The sequence below is a fragment of the Gymnodraco acuticeps genome, unplaced genomic scaffold (genome assembly GCF_902827175.1).
Source record: "Gymnodraco acuticeps unplaced genomic scaffold, fGymAcu1.1, whole genome shotgun sequence".
NCBI lineage: Eukaryota > Metazoa > Chordata > Actinopteri > Perciformes > Bathydraconidae > Gymnodraco > Gymnodraco acuticeps.
In genome coordinates, this window is record NW_022991645.1 from 408,537 (window position 1) to 430,693 (window position 22,157).

At 40.3% G+C, this 22,157-nt stretch overlaps 2 protein-coding genes across 2 annotated transcripts in view; both read left to right on the forward strand.

The window, feature by feature from the left end:
- The window catches only part of thop1 (thimet oligopeptidase 1), a 29,119-nt gene extending 27,250 nt beyond the window's left edge, over window positions 1-1,869 (forward strand). Inside the window, exons 12-14 of the mRNA XM_034198521.1 lie at window positions 63-191; window positions 871-1,007; window positions 1,578-1,869. Of these exons, the coding sequence (XP_034054412.1) occupies window positions 63-191; window positions 871-1,007; window positions 1,578-1,739 (428 nt within the window). The 3' untranslated portion in view covers window positions 1,740-1,869. The remainder of the gene's footprint in view (window positions 1-62; window positions 192-870; window positions 1,008-1,577) is intronic.
- A 5,705-nt stretch (window positions 1,870-7,574) lies between these two features.
- Window positions 7,575-22,157, forward strand: part of LOC117534330 (NACHT domain- and WD repeat-containing protein 1-like) — a 29,706-nt gene continuing 15,123 nt past the window's right edge. The window contains 9 exon segments of the mRNA XM_034198523.1: window positions 7,575-7,704; window positions 7,967-8,052; window positions 8,147-8,263; window positions 16,436-16,790; window positions 16,872-17,998; window positions 18,000-18,184; window positions 18,902-19,105; window positions 19,207-19,360; window positions 19,582-19,699. Coding sequence (XP_034054414.1) covers window positions 7,575-7,704; window positions 7,967-8,052; window positions 8,147-8,263; window positions 16,436-16,790; window positions 16,872-17,998; window positions 18,000-18,184; window positions 18,902-19,105; window positions 19,207-19,360; window positions 19,582-19,699 — 2,476 coding nt within the window.

Below are 22,157 nucleotides of genomic sequence, written 5' to 3' on the forward strand. Positions count from 1 at the left end.
CCACTTTAACTGTGGGTAATGTTGAATTCCAAACCCTTAATGTGACTGTGCCCCTCGTGCAGGGCTGTTCAACCTGAGGCAGATCGTCCTGGCTAAAGTGGATCAGGCTCTGCACACCAGGAACGGACTGGATGCTGCAGAGGAATACGCACGCCTCTCTCAGGACATCCTGGGAATCCCTGCTTCACCAGGTCACTTTTTAAATGCTGCAGATGATTATTCCACACATGTTAAAGAACACAAAAGGCAGGCCACTAGCTCCCAAATACAAGTGTCATAATAACGTTGTACCTTAAACAAGCCCCATTATGCTAATTATCAAGTGTATATTAGCGTCTCTACTGGGACATGGCTCCATGCTTTCATGTTCAAAAAGCTCTTTCTTTGTCTCATACTGCCTGTGCTGCAGCACCTCTTTTCACCCTCTGTCTGAAACCAGAGCCCAGTCTGCTCTGATTGGTTAGCTGGCCAGCTCTGTTGTGATTGGTCAACCGTTTAGAGATCTGTCTGAAATGTACAATGTGTTGGAGAGCATAAAAGCAGAAGTAAACCAGTGTGTCCAATGGAGGCGTTTCAGGCAGGGGGGGGGGGGGGGGAGTGTGTGGGAGAGAAACTCCCTCTGGAGGGAACACAGGGATTTCAGCCTTTGTAGACCAGGGCCCCTTTAATCATGTCAAGTTTTGCTTTCTGAATGTTGTTGAATTATCTCTCATTTTGTTCCAGTTGTAGTAACAAAAGTCGTGGCAAGATGCACGTCAAATAATTTCTGAAAAAAACCTAGCAATAGTACAAACTAGAGGAAACACTGAGTTCACTGCCGCCTGGTTTCCATCCTCTCTTCTCTCTCTCCCCGTTGACTTCTCTCCGCAGGAACCAACATGCCGGCGACCTTCGGGCACCTGGCCGGCGGCTACGATGCTCAGTACTACGGTTACCTGTGGAGCGAAGTGTTCTCCATGGACATGTTCTTCGCTCGCTTCAAACTAGAGGGAATCATGAACCCGAAGGTCAGATCTGAGAAAAATCAAATAACTCATTTTAATCCGGGTGATATGATATGAAGGAAAATATTTGCTCACTACTGATTAAATGAAACTGAACCAAAACAAGCAAGTAAAGCTGGGTACATTTACTTTAGTACTGGACTTAAGTATATTTTGAGGTACTCATACTTTACTTGAGTATATTTAGAATTCTCTACTGCCTTTATATTCATACTACCCTAAACCTCAGAGGGATTTCTTAGTTGTACTACACTATACTGCACAATAATGTGACGGCTTTGGTTATTTGCCAAATTCAAAATATTGTATTCTTTCTTCCAGATTAAAACAAATCTGTATGTTGGTGAAAATCTTTGTTACATAAAATGGAGATACATTATTATCCCAAAAGTAAACCTTTTTAAAAGCTTGCAATCGAGAATATATGTTTTTTGAGATGTTAAAAGTGAAAAGGCTATTTATCCTGAGATAAATTAGTGTGCAGAAGTTTCACTAGTAGAAGAGTGTAAATATAAGCCTAGCTTAGCACAAACACTGTTGTCTTTAATTGCTGTCTCCTGATTGGCCCTCCAGGTTGGTATGGACTACAGGAAGTACATCCTGCGGCCTGGCGGCTCAGAGGATGCCTCCGAGATGTTGAGGAAGTTCCTCGGGCGGGAACCGAAACAGGAAGCGTTCCTGCTGAGTAAAGGACTGACCGTGGAGCTGGACGCCAGCACGCCGTGTCCCTGCTGACCAATCACAGCAGACCGCTCCACACACAGTTCACAGAGAACAACGGACTGATGTTTTCTAAAAGAAAAATAGTGACAAAATGTTTCACGACATGTACACAAATTTGCATCAATAAAAGGATTTGAGGATATCTTCTGTGTCTTGCTTTACAGATGAGTGGTAAGGGCCAGTACACAAACCCTTCTGTCATCTGAGGGTCTGCATGCTTTTTATTTAGTTATTGTCCTAGCAGAAAGTTGATACAACAATTCTCAATTTCTGTTTGGTTCCTCTTGCTGAAGTTAAAGGAATACTTTTTTTTTTTTTCAACAACTCACCCTTTTGTATGCAAAATTCCTAAAGGAGACCTCTTGAATCCACGGTGAACGAAGAATCCTGGAAAAAGGGGGACATTTTTTGATGAAACAGGGACTGCATTTAACAGCAGACTTAAAAAAGAAAACGAAACTTGTGCAGAGGTCTCGTATATCCAGTTGTTTGCTCACTACTACACAAACACATTTACTAACGGCACTCTGCAAGCTAAGACTGTTTATGCTGACTTGTCTTTAATGGTAGTTTAAGTAAAAATGCATGTTTGGGAAGTAGCGAGCATATACTGAATGAATGACACTTCGATTATACTGCACAAGTAGTGTGAGAGTTTGTGAGCGTGTGAGCTGATATCGTTTAGTCGAGTCAAAGCTATTTACATCAAATCAACAAAACTTCACTGAGGGGGCAATTCAAGAATTTTGAGTGAGAAATCAATATTTAAATGTTTTTTTGGGTGAACAGAGACAGACCCCTTAGGGGTCATATGGTAAGACACACGTGGTAATTAGTGAGCAGGTTAGTGAAACGAGTGTTGTAGGGATTGGTGATACATCATAAGCTCCGTCGAATGGTAACTGATATGGGCAGCTCCACTAACATTACACTACATGTTCAGAATTTGTTATCTGAAAGATTAGCAGATCATTTTGCGCTGTTTCCGTGTGTGCAGTTTATCCAATTCATTCACACATTTATATTTTTTCTGCAATTGTAAAATAAATATTTTTTAAGTTAAAGCATAAATACTACCATGTGCAAGTACTCCATTACAAGTACAATCCCTTCCTAAAATCTTCCTTTAGTAAAAAACAAACAAAGGTATCAAAAGTAAAGGTAGTCATTCTGCAAATTATATTTTATTAGAATATACTAACTGATGAATCAGTTGAGCTCATTTGAATGCTCTGCTCTTTCCACACACTTTGTTGGTTGCTCTACCCTTACAGCCCAAAATAGGAGTTCCTGATCCCAGTATGAGAGTTGGGAGAGAGGGAGTTGTCAGTCGGCTACAGAGGGAGTGTCTCCCAGCTGATGTAACGTCCTCGGAGAGCTTCAGGTCAACATCACTGCTTTTTAAAAAAACAGCCTGAAGGTAAATTTGCTGAACAAACATGACAGAGAGCAGATTTAACATAATCAAAAACAACTCTTCCCACTGCATACGTTGAGAATCAAACTGCTATTATTATATTATATCTCCCTCGTTTAAAATGTTTTGTGCATGAATATTTCAGTAGGGAAAAATCTGAAAATAAATACATATTTGAATAGCAGAATTGCTTCTGCTTAATTATCACTGTTTTTTATAATATTGTGAATATTCTGGTTAGGGAATTTATTTTAATCTGGTCCCCTACCTTAGACCTGATCTGTGACTGGCAGTAGAAAACACACAATGTCAGCTGGATGTAAATGAACTGACGGATCTCTTGTTTCTAATGCACCACAAAACTTGACAAATAAAAATAACTGAATAACATTTTGAAAAAGGTAACACAAATGATTTACAGTAATGTATTTTCCTAGTTACAAGGCATCATTGTTATAACATTGAAACCAGACAAACACATCTTAAAAACAAATAACTGATATTTGTGGTTACTAAAAAATAGACATTTTCTATTTTTGAATCAATGTGACAATTAATGATATGCACTAGAATGGGATGATAACAGATAAAGTACTAGCCCATCACATATATGATCAGGTGCAGCTGCATTGTTATCCTGAATGTCATCATCATGCTCAGTGTAATGAGCATCGAGCAGCAGCTGTGGGCGTGGCCCCTGGGGACCCCCAACTCCCACCTGCCCCCGCTCTGTAAACACTTCAAAGTGTGAGTTCAAAGTAAGCTGATCTGAAACAATGTTGTAGTAAGTAAGTCCAGCTGGTCAAACACACATCAAAACCAGAGAGAAAAATAAAAGTATTTCTTTACAGCAACATTTAAATGTCTATCTGTGTTTAAAATAACTATCAGTGTGTCTCACAGAGCCCCAGGATGTGTGTGTTTATCCTAGCTTAGCATAACAACTGCAAGCATTGGAGAACTGATAAAAGAGACAGTATAAATAGTACAGACTCACCTCAGAGTGCGTTTTGATAGCAAACTATGGCTAATTACCAATCCATCCTGTCTTCAGCTGCGTTTAACTATACTTAAGTCAAGCTAAGTCGAGCTTACAAAGCTAACAGGATGTGAATGCTAATGCCAAGTTAAACCTCTGAAGACCAAGTTACAAGCTAGCAAGCTACAGGTAAATAAGATCCAACAGGAACTACACTCTTCACAAACCACAAATATGTAAAACTACAAAAAAAGCTATTGTAGGCTAGTTATACAGTGTAATCACAATGCTAACTGCGGGGGATTTCCCAAATATTTGATTACAATTTTTTTTTAAATTGTTGTTGAACTTAGCTAACAATTAGGTTGAGCATCACAATGGTTTGGTTCGTGTTAGCAGTCAGACAGATGCTTCAAGTTAGCTAGTTAACATTTAAGTCCAAGCCATAAGTTTGTGTTGTATCTAGGTTAATGTTTCAGTGGTTCCCGTTGGCCATGATTTCAGCATAGCCTCATGAATTTCATTACATTGATTAAATGCTGCAGCCAGGGCCGCCTTAATGCACGGGCTGACCTGGGCTGAAGCCCAGGGGCCTACGGAGATCGGGGGCCTATCATGAGCCAATAATTTAAAAAAAATCAGATAAACAAAGTCTTGGCTTTCAGAATATTAAACTTGTTTCGGCAAATTCAGATGATAAATACAACTTTGAAGCTTCTAACGTGTTTTCCCCGGGAAACAAACACAATACAAACAAACGCAAAAATACACACACACATACACACACCACAAATTCAGCAACATATGGCCTCAATGTCAGGTATCAGTAGATGAGAATGATCATTATCTCCGGTGGATTAACACAAACCTAGTTTAGTTATGTAAAACGATGCACAACACATTTAAACCAACATCATATTTCTGCTGTGTTCGCTTGGATCTTTTGTGCAACAACCCTGTCAAAATCCCTCAACCAGTAGGAGGCCTGGTTTCCTTGCGGGTGCGTTCGCTTTACTTATGGTGCGTTCGCTTTACTTATGGTTTATAAACTACCGCCCTCCACTGCTTTATGTACTTCACTTGTTTAATTGTTTTTTTTTTGGGGGGGGGGGGGGGGGTAAGCACAGTTAGTATATATTTATAAAACGGACAAGTCAAATCAAGCAATCTGATGATGGTGATATAATGAGCGTATATCCCGGGTATAATTGTAGTTACTTTTCACAAATCTCCGCGTCTGAGAAAAGCTACAACTGTTACATTACGTCCGTTACGAAACTAACTAACTAACAAAGCTCAAGATGGAAACATTTAAGGTTAACTTCGACCTCCGGGGTGGCCTTACTATGGAGGAGTAGATTGAGAAGTGCCTATCTCCAGAAAAAAAAGCACCTAAACGACGACAATGCTGTCTGTCTAATATGTTCGCTAGCTGTTATTGTTGTTGCATAGCAACCACCTCGCACTATGATTTTTTAGTCCCAGTCCACCACTGAACGTAGCTATTATGTAAGGTGCTGGTATACTAACTGTGCTTCCCCCCCCAAAAAGTGTTACATTAAGTGAAGTACATGTTATGTTATAAAGCCGTTAGCCGTGGAGGGCGGTAGTTTATAAACCAAAGAATAACCGCCCTTACGGGACGCTCTAATAAGTAAAGTGAACGCACACGCAAGGACACCAGGCCTCCTATTGGTTGAGGGATTTTGACAGGGTTGTTGCACAAAAGTTTCGAGCGTGTACAGAAGAAATCTGAGAGCAGACATTTCACGAGCGCACAGAAACAGCCTGAGTGCGAGGAGAAGGTTTTAAGCTGGAACACAGGCAATCTGTAAGCAGCAACAGTTTGAGCAGAAGCATAGCCAATCTAAGCGTAAGCAGGCACTATTTGAGTGCGAGGACAGGGTTTGAGGGAAATAAATCGATAAAGTATGCTCTCAAATTTAAATACCACGCTCTTGAATAAAGATAGGGAATAGGGAAGCTACAGAGCTACATAACACACAAGGGGATGGGTAAACCGGAAAAGCATGACATGGGACTTTTAAATCTCCTAACAATGTTGTCAATTTTAGACATAGGCTTATTATATTTACAGCCCTTAATAACATTCATTTTCTGGGCTCAGTATGTGTCTTGGCTGTTTTCGTTGTGATCGCTAAATTCACCTTGTTTATAATATTATCACCGTTCCAATCAAACGAGTGCTTTTGTTTTGAAATCACTTCCGTGAGTTTCGCCCCGCCCCTCGCTCCAATGACCATTAGACCATTTAGTAAGGTAAAAAGCAAAAACGCCTCGCAGACACTCTTCCGTTTAATTTTTTAATAAATAAAGAAAAACAAATGAACCGTACACAGATTGAAGACCCATCCATGACCCATTTTCAGTGTCCTGGCTGAGGGAAGGAGACTACCTGCCAAGATTTTAGGGTACATGGCCCCTCTCCTCGATGCAGGCAAGCAGAGAAACACCCCAAAGCATAACGTTTCCACCTCCATGCTGACGGGGGGATGGTGTTCTGGGGTTATACTCAGCATCTCTCTTCCTCCAAACACGGCGTGTCCAGTTGATGCCAAAGATCTCGATGTTGGTCTCATCTGACCTCATCACCTTCTACCAAGCCTTCTCTGAATATTCAGATGTTCATTGTCAAACTTCAGACGGCCTTTCATGTTCTTCTTGAGCAGGGCGCCTTCAGGCACTGCAGGATTTGATCCATGATGGTGTAGTGTGTTCCCAATAGTTTTCTTGGGTCTGTGGTCACAGCTGCCTTGAGATCATTAACAAGTTCCTCCGTGTAGTTCTGATCCCTCACCTTTCTCATGATCATCAAAACCCCACAGGGCCAGATCTTGTGTGGAGCCCCAGCCCGAGGGCGACTGATGCTCATTTTGTGTTTCTTCCATTTCTGAATAATGGCACCAACAGTGGTCTCCTTCTCACCAAGCTGCTTTCTGATGGTCTTGTAGCCAGTCCCAGCCTGGTGCAGGTCTACAGTCTGGTCCCTGGGGTCCTTAGACAGCTCTTTAGTCTTGCCCATGGTGGAGAGGTTGGAATCTGATTGATTGACTTATGTAACCGGTCAGTGGGAGCCAGGATTCTTGTTGGTTGCAAGGGGATCAAATACTTATTTCCCACTTATTCTTTTAATCTTTTATATAATGTAAATCTCTGGATTTTCTTTGTGATATTCTGTGTCTTATTAGTCAAATAAACTTACCATTAAAATGGTAGAATGTTAATTTCTTTGTAAGTGGGTAAACTTACAAAATCGTCAAGGGATCTTATTTCCTCCACTGTATAGCAGCCAATAGGAACTGTAGACTCCAAGCAGCTGTCAGGAGGGAGAAGTGGTTGTCATGGAGGAACTCTGAGGGAAACAAACAGACTACAATTCAGCTATAAGGGAGGTAAGGCACCCAGAGCAGTGTGGAGAAGAAGACAGACGATGGCAGAAAGTCCAGGAGCAGCAGGACTCGTCAGCCTGCAGGACGTCCTGAGAGGACGCTCAGACGGAGCTCAGAGGAACAGAAGCAGCTCCAACATGGTCCGAGTGTTCATCAGCTCCACATTCACAGGTCAGAGTTCATTAACTCATGTTTATGCTCCCTACATTACAATCAACTTTTAGTGCAATATATAAATCCTTTGTTAAAGGCAAAACATGTCAAAATACAATTCTGGATGTATTATTCATGTTGCCTCAGAGATGTCACAGGCTACAGACTCTTTGTTTGTTCCTTAGAAAACCATGTCATGATTAATTATTTTTCAATGACTCATATCGGATCGGATATTCTTTCAAAATCACCGGACTTAACAATACATTTCTCCGATCAGATATGAGCATCGAGAGGAAAGCCCTGCTGGAGAAAGCTTACCCAGAAGTCCTTGCTTTCTGTCGCAGTCTTGGACTGGTGTTTGAGGTCCGTTTCCAGAAATCCAGTAACTGATAATATGATATATATGTAGTTTCAGTAAATACCTGCTCCTTTTTCACCGAGGTCACTTCCTGTTCAGGTAGTGGATCTGCGTTGGGGAATTCGAAGCGTTCCGTCCGGAGACCACGAGGCCTGCGAGATCTCCCTGCAGGAGATCCAGACCTCCAAGAGGGTCTCAGCAGGTCCAGCTTTCATCGTGAGTGTCTCATCCTACTCAAATTATCATTCCGATTTTTACCGTCTTGTTTTGATAATATCAAAGATGGCTTACTTGAGTTTAAAGTAGTCACAAATTCTTTAAGACATATTTTGACTGATTAGTTTCTATCTGCATCAGCATGTACTGTCTCTTACCTCCCTAAACTCACACAATCATGAAATCTACATTTTCTCATGCAGTTTTCCATTCCTGGAAAAATACAAAATAGAACAAAATATTTGTATATTGTTTGTAGATTGCAATTCTTTTTTAATATTCATTTCTAATTACATTTCTAATTAGTTGTTTTCCATTGGAGCGATATGATGCCCTTGATTTAGGGCTGCTAATACTATTTGATTAAATGATAATGATAAATATGCTAGCTGTTCCAATTGTTTGGTAACATGTGCCATTGTGGCAAAAAGAAGGCCCAAAGTGACTTCTTCAAATGTTGTTCCAGTCAAGAGTCTGAACATCCGAAATGTTATGTCTACTGTGCTATACAGTACGGTAAAACAAAGATAAACAGCAATTGGCGAAACAAACAAAAAAGTTTTAAAAAAAGAAATAAATTATTTTATGGATAAGGAAATGTTTTTCCGAAATAGGTTTTATTTTTTGTCCGATGTCCTCCGTTACAAAAAGTGAGGGAGAAATAACTAAGAACATTTATAAGATGGCCTGAGTCGCAGAAACATATATTTTTAAGTGCTTTTATTTACAAAAAAAGGGTGAAAAAGTGAAATTACACGGACGTCCAGTCCAAAAATAGAAAGGTAAAAATAAACATATATACAGCGTTCATAACATTTTTCACAGATACCTCTCTGCTCTACAGCCAACGTCAGACTCCCCCAAACATCAGTGGCCACTGGCCAGAGGCTTATGATAAGCTCCTCCCCATTGGCCAACCAACTATTTATCCAATTAATTAATGGAACTCTAAATAACTACAAATGTATTCAAAAGTATCTTAAAATAAATAAACACAATACATTAAAGAAGTCATATGCTACTATTTTAAACAATTAAAGCCCTAAACAATTCTAAGAAATGATGATCACCCATGCCCATGCAGAACATGGTGGTCCAGTTGGCAACACCTGTTTTAAAGGATTGAGCCTCTATTTAAGGCAGCACTTTTTCTGTCTAACTCATGAACTGTGATCGAGAGGGACAGCAGGTTACTTTGGCACATAGGAAAATAAAAATAAAGCGGCCGGCCCATAGGGGCACTAGGGGGGCCGCCCCCCTCTTCCCACATTACAAATAAATGTATTTTTAAAAAAAACATTTAAAAAAAACATTTATTATTTTTATTTTTAATAAACAAGGTAAATATTATATAATTGGTATCAGTAAAATGTATAATCTACAATAAAATCTCGTTTAAAATTGTGTTACGATGTCTAAAGTTACTGATAAGTCACATGTTTCCTGCCTGGCCTTGCCTGTGTATCATTGCCCTCTCTAGTCTGGGCGCTATGCACAGCGCCCAGACGAGAGTGCAGCAAGTGCAGCAGAAGCCAACTGTTGCTATCTTTAAACTATGCCACCGAAACATAATTTCAGCCAATCAGCGTCGTCAAATCTGATGGTCACAGATGGTCTACGTCAGCACCCGGTGCAGTCTGTGAGTTGTTTGGACTTGTATCCAAGGAGACAAAACAGGAAGCTGTCATACACTCTGGAAGCTATCATTAGCAGCTAATATGAACACTCTGTTTTTGACATAAAAATAGAATTATGGATCATCAATACATTTTTTAAAGTGACAGACACATTGGATTAACCTATGGTCCAGCCACGTTTTTCTCGTTTTTGATCAGAATAACAGCTAAAGGTGAGCATATCTCTGTGTTTTGCTACCTAAAGCTACGTCGTGTGATGTCTGTATTTGCTTCCCCTGTCGCGAGTTCATCCCCTATCAGTGATGATACTTATATTTCTAGAATCTCAGCTTGTTAGCTAAGCTTGTTTGTGCATATCCGATAAGTATATCGATTGATTTATACATAGAGTGCGTTAGCATTTTTTCGCTCAGGGCTCATTTAGACGCTTTTTGTGAGACTTGTGTTTTGTTTCGGTAAACATGGTTCATATCATCAGTTAACTGAGTTTCTTGAATGAATAGGACAAATGAATAGTTTATTACATTTTAAGAAGCCCTGAGACACAGTTTAGTGAGGAAAAAAACGGGGGGGGGAAAGCCCCTTAACAGGTTAAATGGGAATTAAATCATTTTAAGTAATTTTGAGTGTTACCAAAGCCCCGGTGTTCTGCAGTTTGTGTGGGCCTACTGTACTGTTGCACAGTTTATGTAGAAACTATGTCCAGAACAAGGTGTTTGGAAGTTTTGGAAGATTCATAGCTAACCACACTGAAGATTATGGAGGTATTGATCAGTCTTCTCATATTTTTAAGCCTCAAATTGTCCTTCCCCCCCTCTAACATCACCAGAAGTCATAATTTAAGGGGTAATTTCTCCATTTTTTCCCCCCGGACCCCCCTAGTATTGTTTGGTCACCATTTCCACAGCCCCACCTAAAATATTTTCCACCAGCCGCCACTGAAAATAATGAGGAAAACTGTCTTGAACAAAATAATGATTTGAGTGATAATTTTCCAAATGTCCAGCAATCATTCAACTGTCAAGTAATTCAACCCAGTCTCATGGCATTTCGTGTTCACCAACACGATTTTTAATCTATTGATTCGTGTTCACCAACACGATTTTTTATCTATTGATTCGTGTTCACCAACACGATTTTCCCCTTTTTTTCCTGTTGCACAGCACGATTTGAAAAGCAATGTATTTCTACTGGTAATGACGCTCATGAAAGCACGGCATTCGTTTGTGTCGGCTGCCCTTAAAGGCAATGTGAGCGTCCATTCCCATTGGATAACGGATAATTGTACACCCGGAAGTAAGTATTCCCCTTACTGTCGATTGATTTTACAGTGATATCTGCACTACTCATCGACTAAAAAACACCAGATTATCCTTGTTAATTACACAACATTGATTGGTTTAAATTGTGTGCAATGCTTTTGTATTTTTCCCCTTCGATTCGGAGAAACAAATATTTTTTCGGAGTAAAGGATGGCAGAAGACACTACCCAGAATCCCCAGCTATCGTTTGGACTACACCATGTGCTCTGTTTGACAAACCCCGTGATAGTCCTCAAGCTCTGTGATTGGAGAGTGTGCTCCGAGGGTTACGCCGAGCCTCGAACAGCACTTGAAATGGGATGGAACCACGGCAGACTGTCCAAAACTGGATTTGAACGGGTCCACCGCGTCCCCCCCTCCCCCACCCCGTCCCCAGAACTACACATGCTGGCTATTGTGTTTCGCAACATGTTCTCTATCTATGGCACGTCTCTACTGGGAATTGTAGTTTTAAAAGACGTTTTCGTATTTCCCATAATAAGAAGTTGCCGGTATTAAACTGTGTACATCCCTGGAGGTTTAGGGGATAGGAAACACTCAAATTTAAAACATATAATTAATAAATGGGTGAAAATGGCTTGTGCCCATAATGGGCAGCATTAATATATATACACACATGCCAGCTAAGGTCAGAAGAGCTTTATTTAACAGCTGGTCTTATGTTTGTGACCCCTGTTGTTAATTGATAACATTACATTACATTAATTGATAAGCCTGAAACATGCACTTGTTAAGGTTCAGAGGCACATTTTGCAAATATGGCAGTAGTCATCGATCAGCTTAAGATAAGATATACTTTATTGATCCCAAGTTGGAACATTTGCGTTACATCAGCATGTGTAACAGTTGTAAATATGCAGTGGTGTTTATTTGTAAATCATTTAGTATAATCACACAAATTCTGTGTTTTATATTTAACAATTCAGTGTTCTTTATTTATTGATTGTTCAATACCTGACAAGGCCGGAGATGAAATATCTACATACATCTTATAAGAGTATAATACATTATGTATAATATCAGTTAAAATAAGTGCTTCAACATAGTTAACATTGCTGGAGGTATGCACAAATATTGATAGATGTCTTGTAATGCACTATTGAGGAACCTGCAACCCAAGTTTTTCATTCAATGCATAACTACACCATAGTTGTGTAGGCCTACATGATATGTCAATAAACCTTAGAAAATCTTGAAATCTTGAAAGGGATGTGCAAAATAGTCATTATATACAGTCTTTAATTAACTATTAGTAGAGAATAACGAGTAATGAATATACTTTATAGGGATCCTATCAGCGACGTGCAGTCAGGGGAGGCAGGGGAGGCAGAGCCTCACCTGTCATACTCCTTTTAACGGAAAAACAACTAAAGAAAAACTAAATAGTAATAATAATAAAATGTCTCCACTGATCTGTGTTGTAACTTGTAAATGTGATTTATGTATGATTCCAATCGCTTTTTATAGTCAAAATCAGCAAATTTGCAGAGCTCCTCCGCTACAACTACGGGTAGCGATGATAAGTGAGGCAGGGACGAGCTCTGCCTCACGTAAGCCCACAGTACTGGCTGGAGCGCGGGCACTAATTTAACGCGGGCACTTATTTTGTGAGCGCGCTCAAGCCAGTTACTGTGTGGTGAGGTGAGGCACAGATGAGATCTGCCTCACCTCAGAATGCGTCACCCCACAGAAACTGGCTGGAAAGCGGGCCCTAAGCGCATGCCTGTTACCATCTCACTGTATTTCACCAATGTAATGTTTGTAGATCCCTTTATTACATTTATCCTCGCCATCCATAGTCTCTAAATAACTTATTTCACGTATGATATTTAGGCTCGCTGGTCTCATCATACAACGGCAATAAAAAAAGCACCAGGGGAGGCAGCCATAACCTCTGCCGCACTGAAGGGGGCGCAAGTGAGCCCACAGGTTCTTGTTGCTACTGTTATTCTACGCAGAGACGGTAGACGCGAACAACAAACTAGACTTTTGAAACTAGAGGAAGATAAGGAGGACTTTTACAAAAAAGTAATAGAGATTGTTGTCCAGAAGGAAAGCATGGACTTCATCTTCAAGTCAAGGTAAGACCCCAATTGTAATGAAAATGGGATCTTACTAAGAAAGAACAATCCAATATTTAGATTTTGGGTATCCTTTTGTTGAACGGTCTGTTTAAAATGAATCGAAGCATCAGACTAAAAAAGCTTTTGAAAATAACCGAATATGTCGATTATGGTCAAAATATGATATTTGTAAATCTGACTCTGAAAAAGTCAGTGCCTCACCAGCCATGAACCTCACCGCACGTCACTGGATCCTATTAATATCTAATAATAAAAATAATGAAATTCAATAACATGCTTTAACCACTAGGTGTCCCTTTATATCAGCTGTGCACCTTTATGGTGTAAATACAGCTTATCTACCAATTGGATCAAATATAAAAGTCAGCCGAATTAGTGTTGATACTGCAAGGAGACGTATTGTGTGAAAAGAAATGTAAGATGTTGTTTAATGGCTGATATATTTATGATCCATGTCACGTTTTCAGTTCCTCATGTTCCCAACAGTGGTTCCCAAACTTTTTGTGCCCAAGGCACACCAAAGGACAAGTAAAAATCTCAAGGCACACCTATTGTGCAGAATAGCCCTTATAACACGTGTTATCAATCATATCATGTAAAATATCTGTAAATGTGCATAATTATTTACTAATGCCAAATAAAATGTGACAAAGACAACTATATTACTCATGAAATATTTATTAACGAAATATTTCAGAAATTAATTTGAAACTGTATCAAATTAGGCTTCATCAAAGCAGCAACACACTCATTTAAACCAGACAGGTCACAACATTAAAAATGAGGCAAAGGAAACTCAGCAGAAATTCAGCACAGAGAACTGTGCAAGCTGCACGGTCCATGGTCCTGAACTACACATTATAAATGTAACATTTCAGCAATCAGCATTGAAACATGTGCTATTGTAAATATTTTGCCGACTTACAAATGAGTGAGATACATGTGCCTGTCGGGGCGCGCAGAATTTTTTAATCCTTGGTGGCACTGAGGAGAGGGGCACTCGCAAGTCCTGTTCAACAGAGAGCCGTGACCTCCTGTTGCTCTTCATGTAAATCAGAGTAGAGAACGCCAACTCCAGAGATGGGGTCGTTACTAAAAAAATATAATATATTACATATTACTTTTTAAAAAAAAGTAATATATTACACTACTTCGTTACTATCTACATAAAGTAACTTGTTACTTTACACGCGCATGCGTGAGTGGCAATGGTTGTCACAAAATCCCACGGCACACCCGGACTTGACTCACGGCACACCAGTGTGCCGCGGCACACCGTTTGGGAACCACTGGTCTAGAAGTCTTCTCATCAGGGCTCTATAAATACAGAACTACGGCAGATATGTAATATTTAATGCAGCCGAACCGTGTATTACAATGCCGTTATGTGATGACTTTCAAAGAGAAAAGCACACTCGGAATAAAGTATTTTAATTTAAAAAAAAAAAATGTTTTCGGTCTGTTTCCGGTATTTGTTAATGACGATGTGCTGTGAGATGTGAGAGTGGAATTGCACAGGGGAAAATAACGTATCTTTAGATGCGGATTTTGTTAAACTAATATGTTTGCGCTGTGGACCAACACTATACATTGACGGGGAAGGGGGTAGCAATAAAGATAACACCATTAAACTGTTACACAACATAACAGAAATAATATCGATAGCAGCGTCCCTAGCAACCACCTTGGGAACAATGAAAACATTCTATGGACGCAATTTCCTGAAGTAATCTTCGTAATAACTAGCAAACTAAAGATCATGTACATCCACTGCACACATAATCTGAAATAACAACTCATATTTCTCGCATCAAATGGCATCAAAACGCATTTTAATGGCCAAACTAACTTTCAAATAGGCATTTTCCACCGAGAATAAAACGAAGTTCGGCCATGTTTTTTTTTCTGCAGGGAGAAATTTGAAGATCACGTGACATAGACGCCAGCCATTGGAATGAATGGTGAAAAAAAAACGGGGTTTGTCAAACAGAGCACATGGTGTAGTCCAAACGATAGCTGGGGATTTGTTTCTCCGAATCGAAGGGGAAAAATACAAAAGCATTGAACACAATTTAAACCAATCAATGTTGTGTAATTAACAAGGATAATCTGGTGTTTTTTAGTCAATGAGTAGTGCAGATATCACTGTAAAATCAATCGACAGTAAGGGGAATACTTACTTCCGGGTGTACAATTCTCCGTTATCCAATGGGAATGGATGCTCACATTGCCTTTAAGGGCAGCCGACACAAACGAATGCCGTGCTTCCATGAGCGTCATTACCAGTAGAAATACATTGCTTTTAAAATCGTGCTGTGCAACAGGAAAAAAAGGGGAAAATCGTGTTGGTGAACACGAATCAATAGATTAAAAATCGTGTTGGTGAACACGAAATGCCATGAGACTGGGTTGAGTAATTGCAGTGCGTGCACTCTCCACTGTTTTTGAATGCGATGTCCTGACTGTGCCTTTTACCATGTGCGTTATACAAATATGTCTTAGTCACATCCTCACAGCAATTTATGAGCTGAAGCTGAGATTTTTTGGGATTGCTAGTTTTGTGTTGGACAATTGCTACAGACTCAATCTGTTACTAGTGAAATTAATATCTGGAACTTAAAATGTGGCATATTTTGACTTTTCAATATCTACTCTTCTCTAACTCTACAATTTAAATACAGATAAACATGAAGATAGTTTTATATTTAGTGCTTTATTGATGTTTTAAGTATTGGTTGGATATATCTCTCCTCCATGGGAGCAAAGTTGTTTTGAGTACTGTATATGTTGTCTCTTGTTTTTTGCCCTTTTTACGCAGCTTTGTAGACGTCACGATACACATCGTTTTGTGGATTTTTGTCTCTTAAGAGTTGTGTGTTAGCCTTAGGGTATTGATAATAGGTATACTTGTTACCGGAAAGTTTGAAAAAGAAACAGAATACTTTATTATCCTGCCTGCCTGCTTGTCACTCCAACTGTAAATTCCCCACGCCTTCCTACCTGCCTGCCTGCTCGCTCTTATAAAAAATGAATTCCTTCAATATCTGCCTGTCTTTTAATTTAGTCTTTTAATCCAGGACGATCTTTCAGCTCATTCTTCTGCTCTATTTTTATGTTTGGGCTCAAAAGGCACTGCTGGGGAACCGGTATGGCTACCGAGCTCTTCCTCGTCTTGTCCCAGAGAAGCATTTTGAAGTTCTTTTGTCCAAACTCTCCAAAAATCCTGAAGATGTCAAGCAGCTAAATCAGTGGTACTTAAAAGACAACAATGCGGTCCCACCCACCTACGTTCTTCAGCCAATCACTGATCACTTCCCCCACTTTGGTGACCTCCAGCCTGGGAGTGAAGCGCAGCGGGATGACAGCCTCCTCTCCTGGCGCTTCACAGAGACTAAACTGTTGAAGCTTCTCCGCTCTGCTGCCGCCGCCGCAGAGGCAGCCGGCGACATCACAGCCAAGCAGAAACAACACTTCTTCACATCAGGTCAGACGCCTCACACATTTTCTCACTTATTGACTGAATATAATTTGTTAGAGCTGAGCGTCTCTCTCTTCTTTTCCACAGTCACAGAGCAAGAATTTGAGCAGGGTTTGTGGAAGGATAGCAGCGAACCATCGGCTCTACTCTTTGTGCGAGAGATTCCCTGCCAGAAGATGAAGGACGTTCCTAAACGTCTCGCTAAATACATGGACCTGTCTGCAGACGGCCTGCTGGATGCAGAAGCTCAGGGACTCCTTACCGGCCTCAAATCCCACCTCTACGCCACGCGGCAGAAGATTCTTAACTTGAACTGTGTAGAGCTCAGCAAAGGAAGCATTGACCCCAAACGTAAAGAGCATGCTCGGTACCTGGACATCATCTGCGAGCAGTTTGTGTTGCAGATGAAGGCCAGGATAGGAGAGGTGGTTGATTTAAAGGTAGAGGGGAGGAGCAGGAATATTTGGGGAAGCATTGATGAAGAAAAGGAGATCATCTCAGACTTTTGGGTTGAACAGGTTGGATGGCATGTCTCCATGAGTAATGAGCTATGCAGGAGTCTCTACGGCAGGGAAAGCCTTCTGGGTAAACTCTGTTGTGCCATGTGGGAGTCCACCAATGTGCCCCATGGCCCCCTGGTGGTCCATGGGGCTGCTGGGATGGGGAAGACAGCTTTGCTGTGCAAAGTAGCGCAGGAGACACGCAGCGTTCTTGATGCCGAGGCAGCGGTGGTGATCAGGCTGCTCTCAGCACATCATCCTCAAAGACCAAACATTGACAACGTCCTACGTAGCATCTGCCTCCAAATCTGTTTGGCCGGGGGTTTGGCTCCGCCCTCACCTCTGACAGCCAACAACCACCAGGAGCTGCTCCAGTTCTTCAGGAACGTCCTCACTGAGGTGTCCCAGCAGGGGAACACTTTGCTCATTATCCTTGATGCTGTGGATCATCTCTCAGACGTACACCATGCTCACAAACTCCGCTGGATGCCCGCAAACCTCCCACCCAATGTCCACCTGGTGGTTTCCATGGATACCAACAGTGAGGCGTTTGCTAACATGCGGCTAAAGTTGAATAGTCAGAGGAGTTACTTTGAAGTGGAAGGTTTGTCTCGTGATGAAGGTAGACAAATGATGGAGTCATACCTGCACGAATCTCAGCGAACGTTGACTCCTGAGCAGCGTGAGGCCGTGCTGCGCAGCTTTGAGACTACCCGGCTGTCCTCTGCACCTCAAACTGATTCTGTCTGCAGCTAAACGCTGGCTGTCCTTCACCCCGCTCGCAGCAACACATCCGAGCACCAACACACAGGAAGTGATGTTACAGCTCTTCCTGAAGCTGGAGGAGAAACATGGGAAGGAGCTAGTGGGCGGGGCTTTAGGGTACATTGCTCTGGCAAGGTAAGGAGAGTGTCATGTTGCTCTTTGTTGTTGTTAATATTGTCTGCTAATGCAAATTACCTTTGCGCTTTTTAAATAACAGAGATGTGTTTGTTTGCAGATAACAATAACACTTTAGACATAATTGGTGACATTGATTGGTGTATGGGTGGTTGTTAGAAGTGTGTGGCACTTATGATTGAATGGTAAGCGTACTTCTTTATGAAAATATGGATTAAAATGAAGCTATTTTATGGCTGATGGACCTAATTATTTGTTTACATTGGTGGAGAACTTATAGTGTTCTGCAAACACAGGGCACACAATAAAAACACCGAAATGTTTACATTTTCATACTATCCAGTATCCGTAATCAGAATAACATCCGAGGAAAAGGTTTGGAGGCACATTTATATATTAACCATAATACAGTGTGAATTAATTTAAATGAAATGTACCTGCAAATGTCATCATTGTTCAGAAAAAAGGGGCCTTTTTGTTATTTTTGTAATAATTATCTATAGCAATTAGTTAAAAGGTATGTTGAATTTAAATGAGAAGGAATGCATACCCAATGATTCATCCAGTTGAAGTCGCATTTATGTAGAAGTGAGATATGTTAAACCTTATCATGTGTACCTTAGTAGTAAAAAACATCAACACTAACAGTAATGATATTAAGTCATTTCAATATATGGAACCTTGCTAGACTAAAAACAATGAAAACTAACTCCTCAGGGAAGGTGTGCTGGAAACTGAACTACGTGACGTCATGTCTCTCGATGATGACATCATCAGTGAGGTGTACAAGTACTCCCTACCTCCATCCACCACGTTAATCCGGCTGCCCCCTCTCCTCTGGGCTCGACTCAGACACGACCTCGAGGATCAGCTGGAAGAGCGCTGGACGAGGGGGGTCGCTGCCATCGCCTTCAAACATTGGTGAAGAAAAATAAATCTGATAAAGGTTCACATGGCTCAAGGGAACATTTTTAATGTGTGTGTGTGTGTGTTTGTGTGTGTATGTGTGTGCGCATGTGAAGGCGTCTGTGTGAGGCAGTTTCAACTCGTTATTTGACATCAGAGCGCCGTGGGCGGAGCCTCAGGATCCTGGCGGAGTACTTCCTCGGTCGGTGGTCGGGGAAACTGAAGCCTGTGGCTCTCCAGGGTCTGTCGCTGCTCCTCTCTGATAGAAAGGTACAAACGACTCAAAATAGATTAGCTTCTAAATTAAGTCATTGTACTGAAGCTGAAATAAATATTTATCTCTGCTTTTTATTTAAATGAAATGTTGTTTTGGATTTTTATTTCGGCAGCAGTCTTTGACTTCACTGACCTTCTTTGACCTTTCTGTACCGTCCTATGCAGAAGTTTTTTCGACTGTTGATTGTGTATTTTGATTGGCTTTATGGTGTCAGGTCCCGCCCCAGCCGCTGTGGTTTGCTCCAGGATTGGCCAACATCAGAAAGCTCCAGGAGCTGCCCTATCACCTGCTGCATGCTGGTCTGTGGAAGGAGCTGCAACAGGAAGTCATTGGTAAGATGTGGGAAGAGACTCAGTATAAATACAAATATTGTGTTAGTTGTATTGTTCCATACAGCTACTGAACACAAACCCAGTTTGAAATGATAAAACAAATGATAAACACTAAAACATAATGATATGATTGATAAAAGTAATACACTAATAATATAAAAGCACTATACTGTATATAATATTATATATAATAATATACGGTATAAACACCTTTCTTTCATTGCTATAATTTGCCATTGCTTAACTATATGAGCAGGTTTTCTTTTTTACTATAATCATTATTCATTTTTTTAAATACCAAAATAAAGAAGATTAAAGAAACAGCATCAGGTTCAATAAAATGAGTCATTATAAAATAAAGTTTGGTGTAATAGTACTGAAAGAAAAACATGTATTTAAACATTTGTAGTCACTCTCAATACTTACAAATGCACATTTCAAGTAGTAGTAGTAGTAGTAGTAGTAGTAGTAGTAGTAGTAGTAGTAGTAGTAGTAGTAGTAGTAGTAGTAGTAGTAGTAGTAGTAGTAGTAGTAGTAGTAGTAGTAGCAGTAGTAGCAGTATTGTTTCTTCCTTGATCATATTCCTGATGATCAAATCAAGTCGTGGACTTCGGGTCGTGGCTGAACCTGTCTCTGCGGTCCTGCCTTGGGTCTCGGCATGCTGCTTCCACAGGATTGTAGCTGACATCCTCGTGGATTCATCTTCTTATTACAGACACATGCATTTCCTAACATTCGGTCTATATGCTGTAAAATGTATTATCTCTTTTAGTCAAGATTTAGTCTAATTATTTGAGTCTACTTTTTGTCAATGAAAACTGTTGAGTCTTTTTTAGTCATCAGATTATATAGAACATTTCAGTCAAACTAGTCTATCCAAAACCAATAATTTGTCATTTTAGTCAAACGTATTTCACAATAAGATTATATCTTGTCCTTATTTGATGAAAAACACAGGTTGAATGATTAAGAAGCTTTGCAGAGTATCTGGTCAGGTTTGTGGTGTTTTTACCTGTGTATGGCCACATTGCTTCCCTTCTGATAAAACAATGCATTCGCTTTTTTTCTCCGCCTCATTGTAGCAAAAATGCGTCCAAATATCACATCGTTTCTTTCTCCCAAGCAGTGGTGGCTTTAGACTTTTTCGTTGTCAGTCATTTTGACGGACAGGATCGTAACATTTCCGTCATAATCCATTATTATTACCCGTCGAGTGCACAATTTATCAATCACTCGCGCTGACGGGGGGTATTCGGTAGTTATTGTTACGTATTGCGCCGAGGCTTCGGAGCGTGTGTCGAGTAATCCCCGAAACTTCTTGTGAAGCATGTATCGAGGCTTGTATCGTTTTGGGCCAGTGACGTCATCGATGACAAACGAAGCCTCGCTGCCTGTTGATACCCAACCCTGTCTCCTAAAAATTACGTTCCCACAGAACTAAACTGCATTCTCAATTACGTTTAGCTAGAAACGTATTTTCTCCCACGTTACGTTTGTTATGAACGTATCTCAAATACGTTTATTTTCTACATATCTTCTAGAAACATATCTTCTCCCACGTTACGTTCGTTATGAACGTATCTTAAATACGTTTATTTTCTACATATCTTCTAGAAACGTATTTTCTCCCACGTTACGTTCGTTATGAACGTATCTTAAATACGTTTATTTTCTACATATCTTTGCCATTTATTGCCTTGCTTATAATAATGATAATAGTCATTTAAAAATATCATTTTAGAGCACACATTTGAAATCGAGAATCGGGCTCGATATATGGTTAAATTAAAATCAGTAGGCGAGGCTGTAATTTCGCCAGCTGTTACTCTCATGAGCGAGGCAGAAAATAATAGTTTTAACATGCCAAAAAGCTGCTGTGTCGTTTATTGCACCTCAAAGATTAAAACAAATCCAGAGTTACTTGTTTCTGTACTTCCTCGAAGAAGAAAGGACAGTAACAGAAGAGCTCTGTGGCTTCAGGCTTGATCGCCGTTCAAATGACAGCGTTGGTTTCCCCAAAAGTGGGCGGGGCTGTAAAGTGACGTTTTACTATCATCTATTATTCAAAACCATTCTATTTATTCTAACGTAAATTACATGCCAGTGTTTTATCTTTTTATTTATTTGTTTTTATTTTAAATCGTATAATGTCGGACTTTTTTCCCGTCTGTGAGGAAAATAAATGGGGTTTAGAGCCTCAAAATACTGAAATCTGTATTTTTTAAAATCTTTTCCTTCTAATTTGTTATTCTTTTCTAAATAACACACTGTTATTTACTCAACCATAACACACAATTATCCTTGTTTTTATTTATTCGTTTAATTCTATAATCTTGGGCTTTTTAGCCGTAAATAAAGTCACCGGAAACAGACGGGACATTTCGAGCGATACACACCACAAACCCACCGAACTGATTACCCAAGATCCTCAGCTTGAAGCTCGTTGATTGGATGTTTT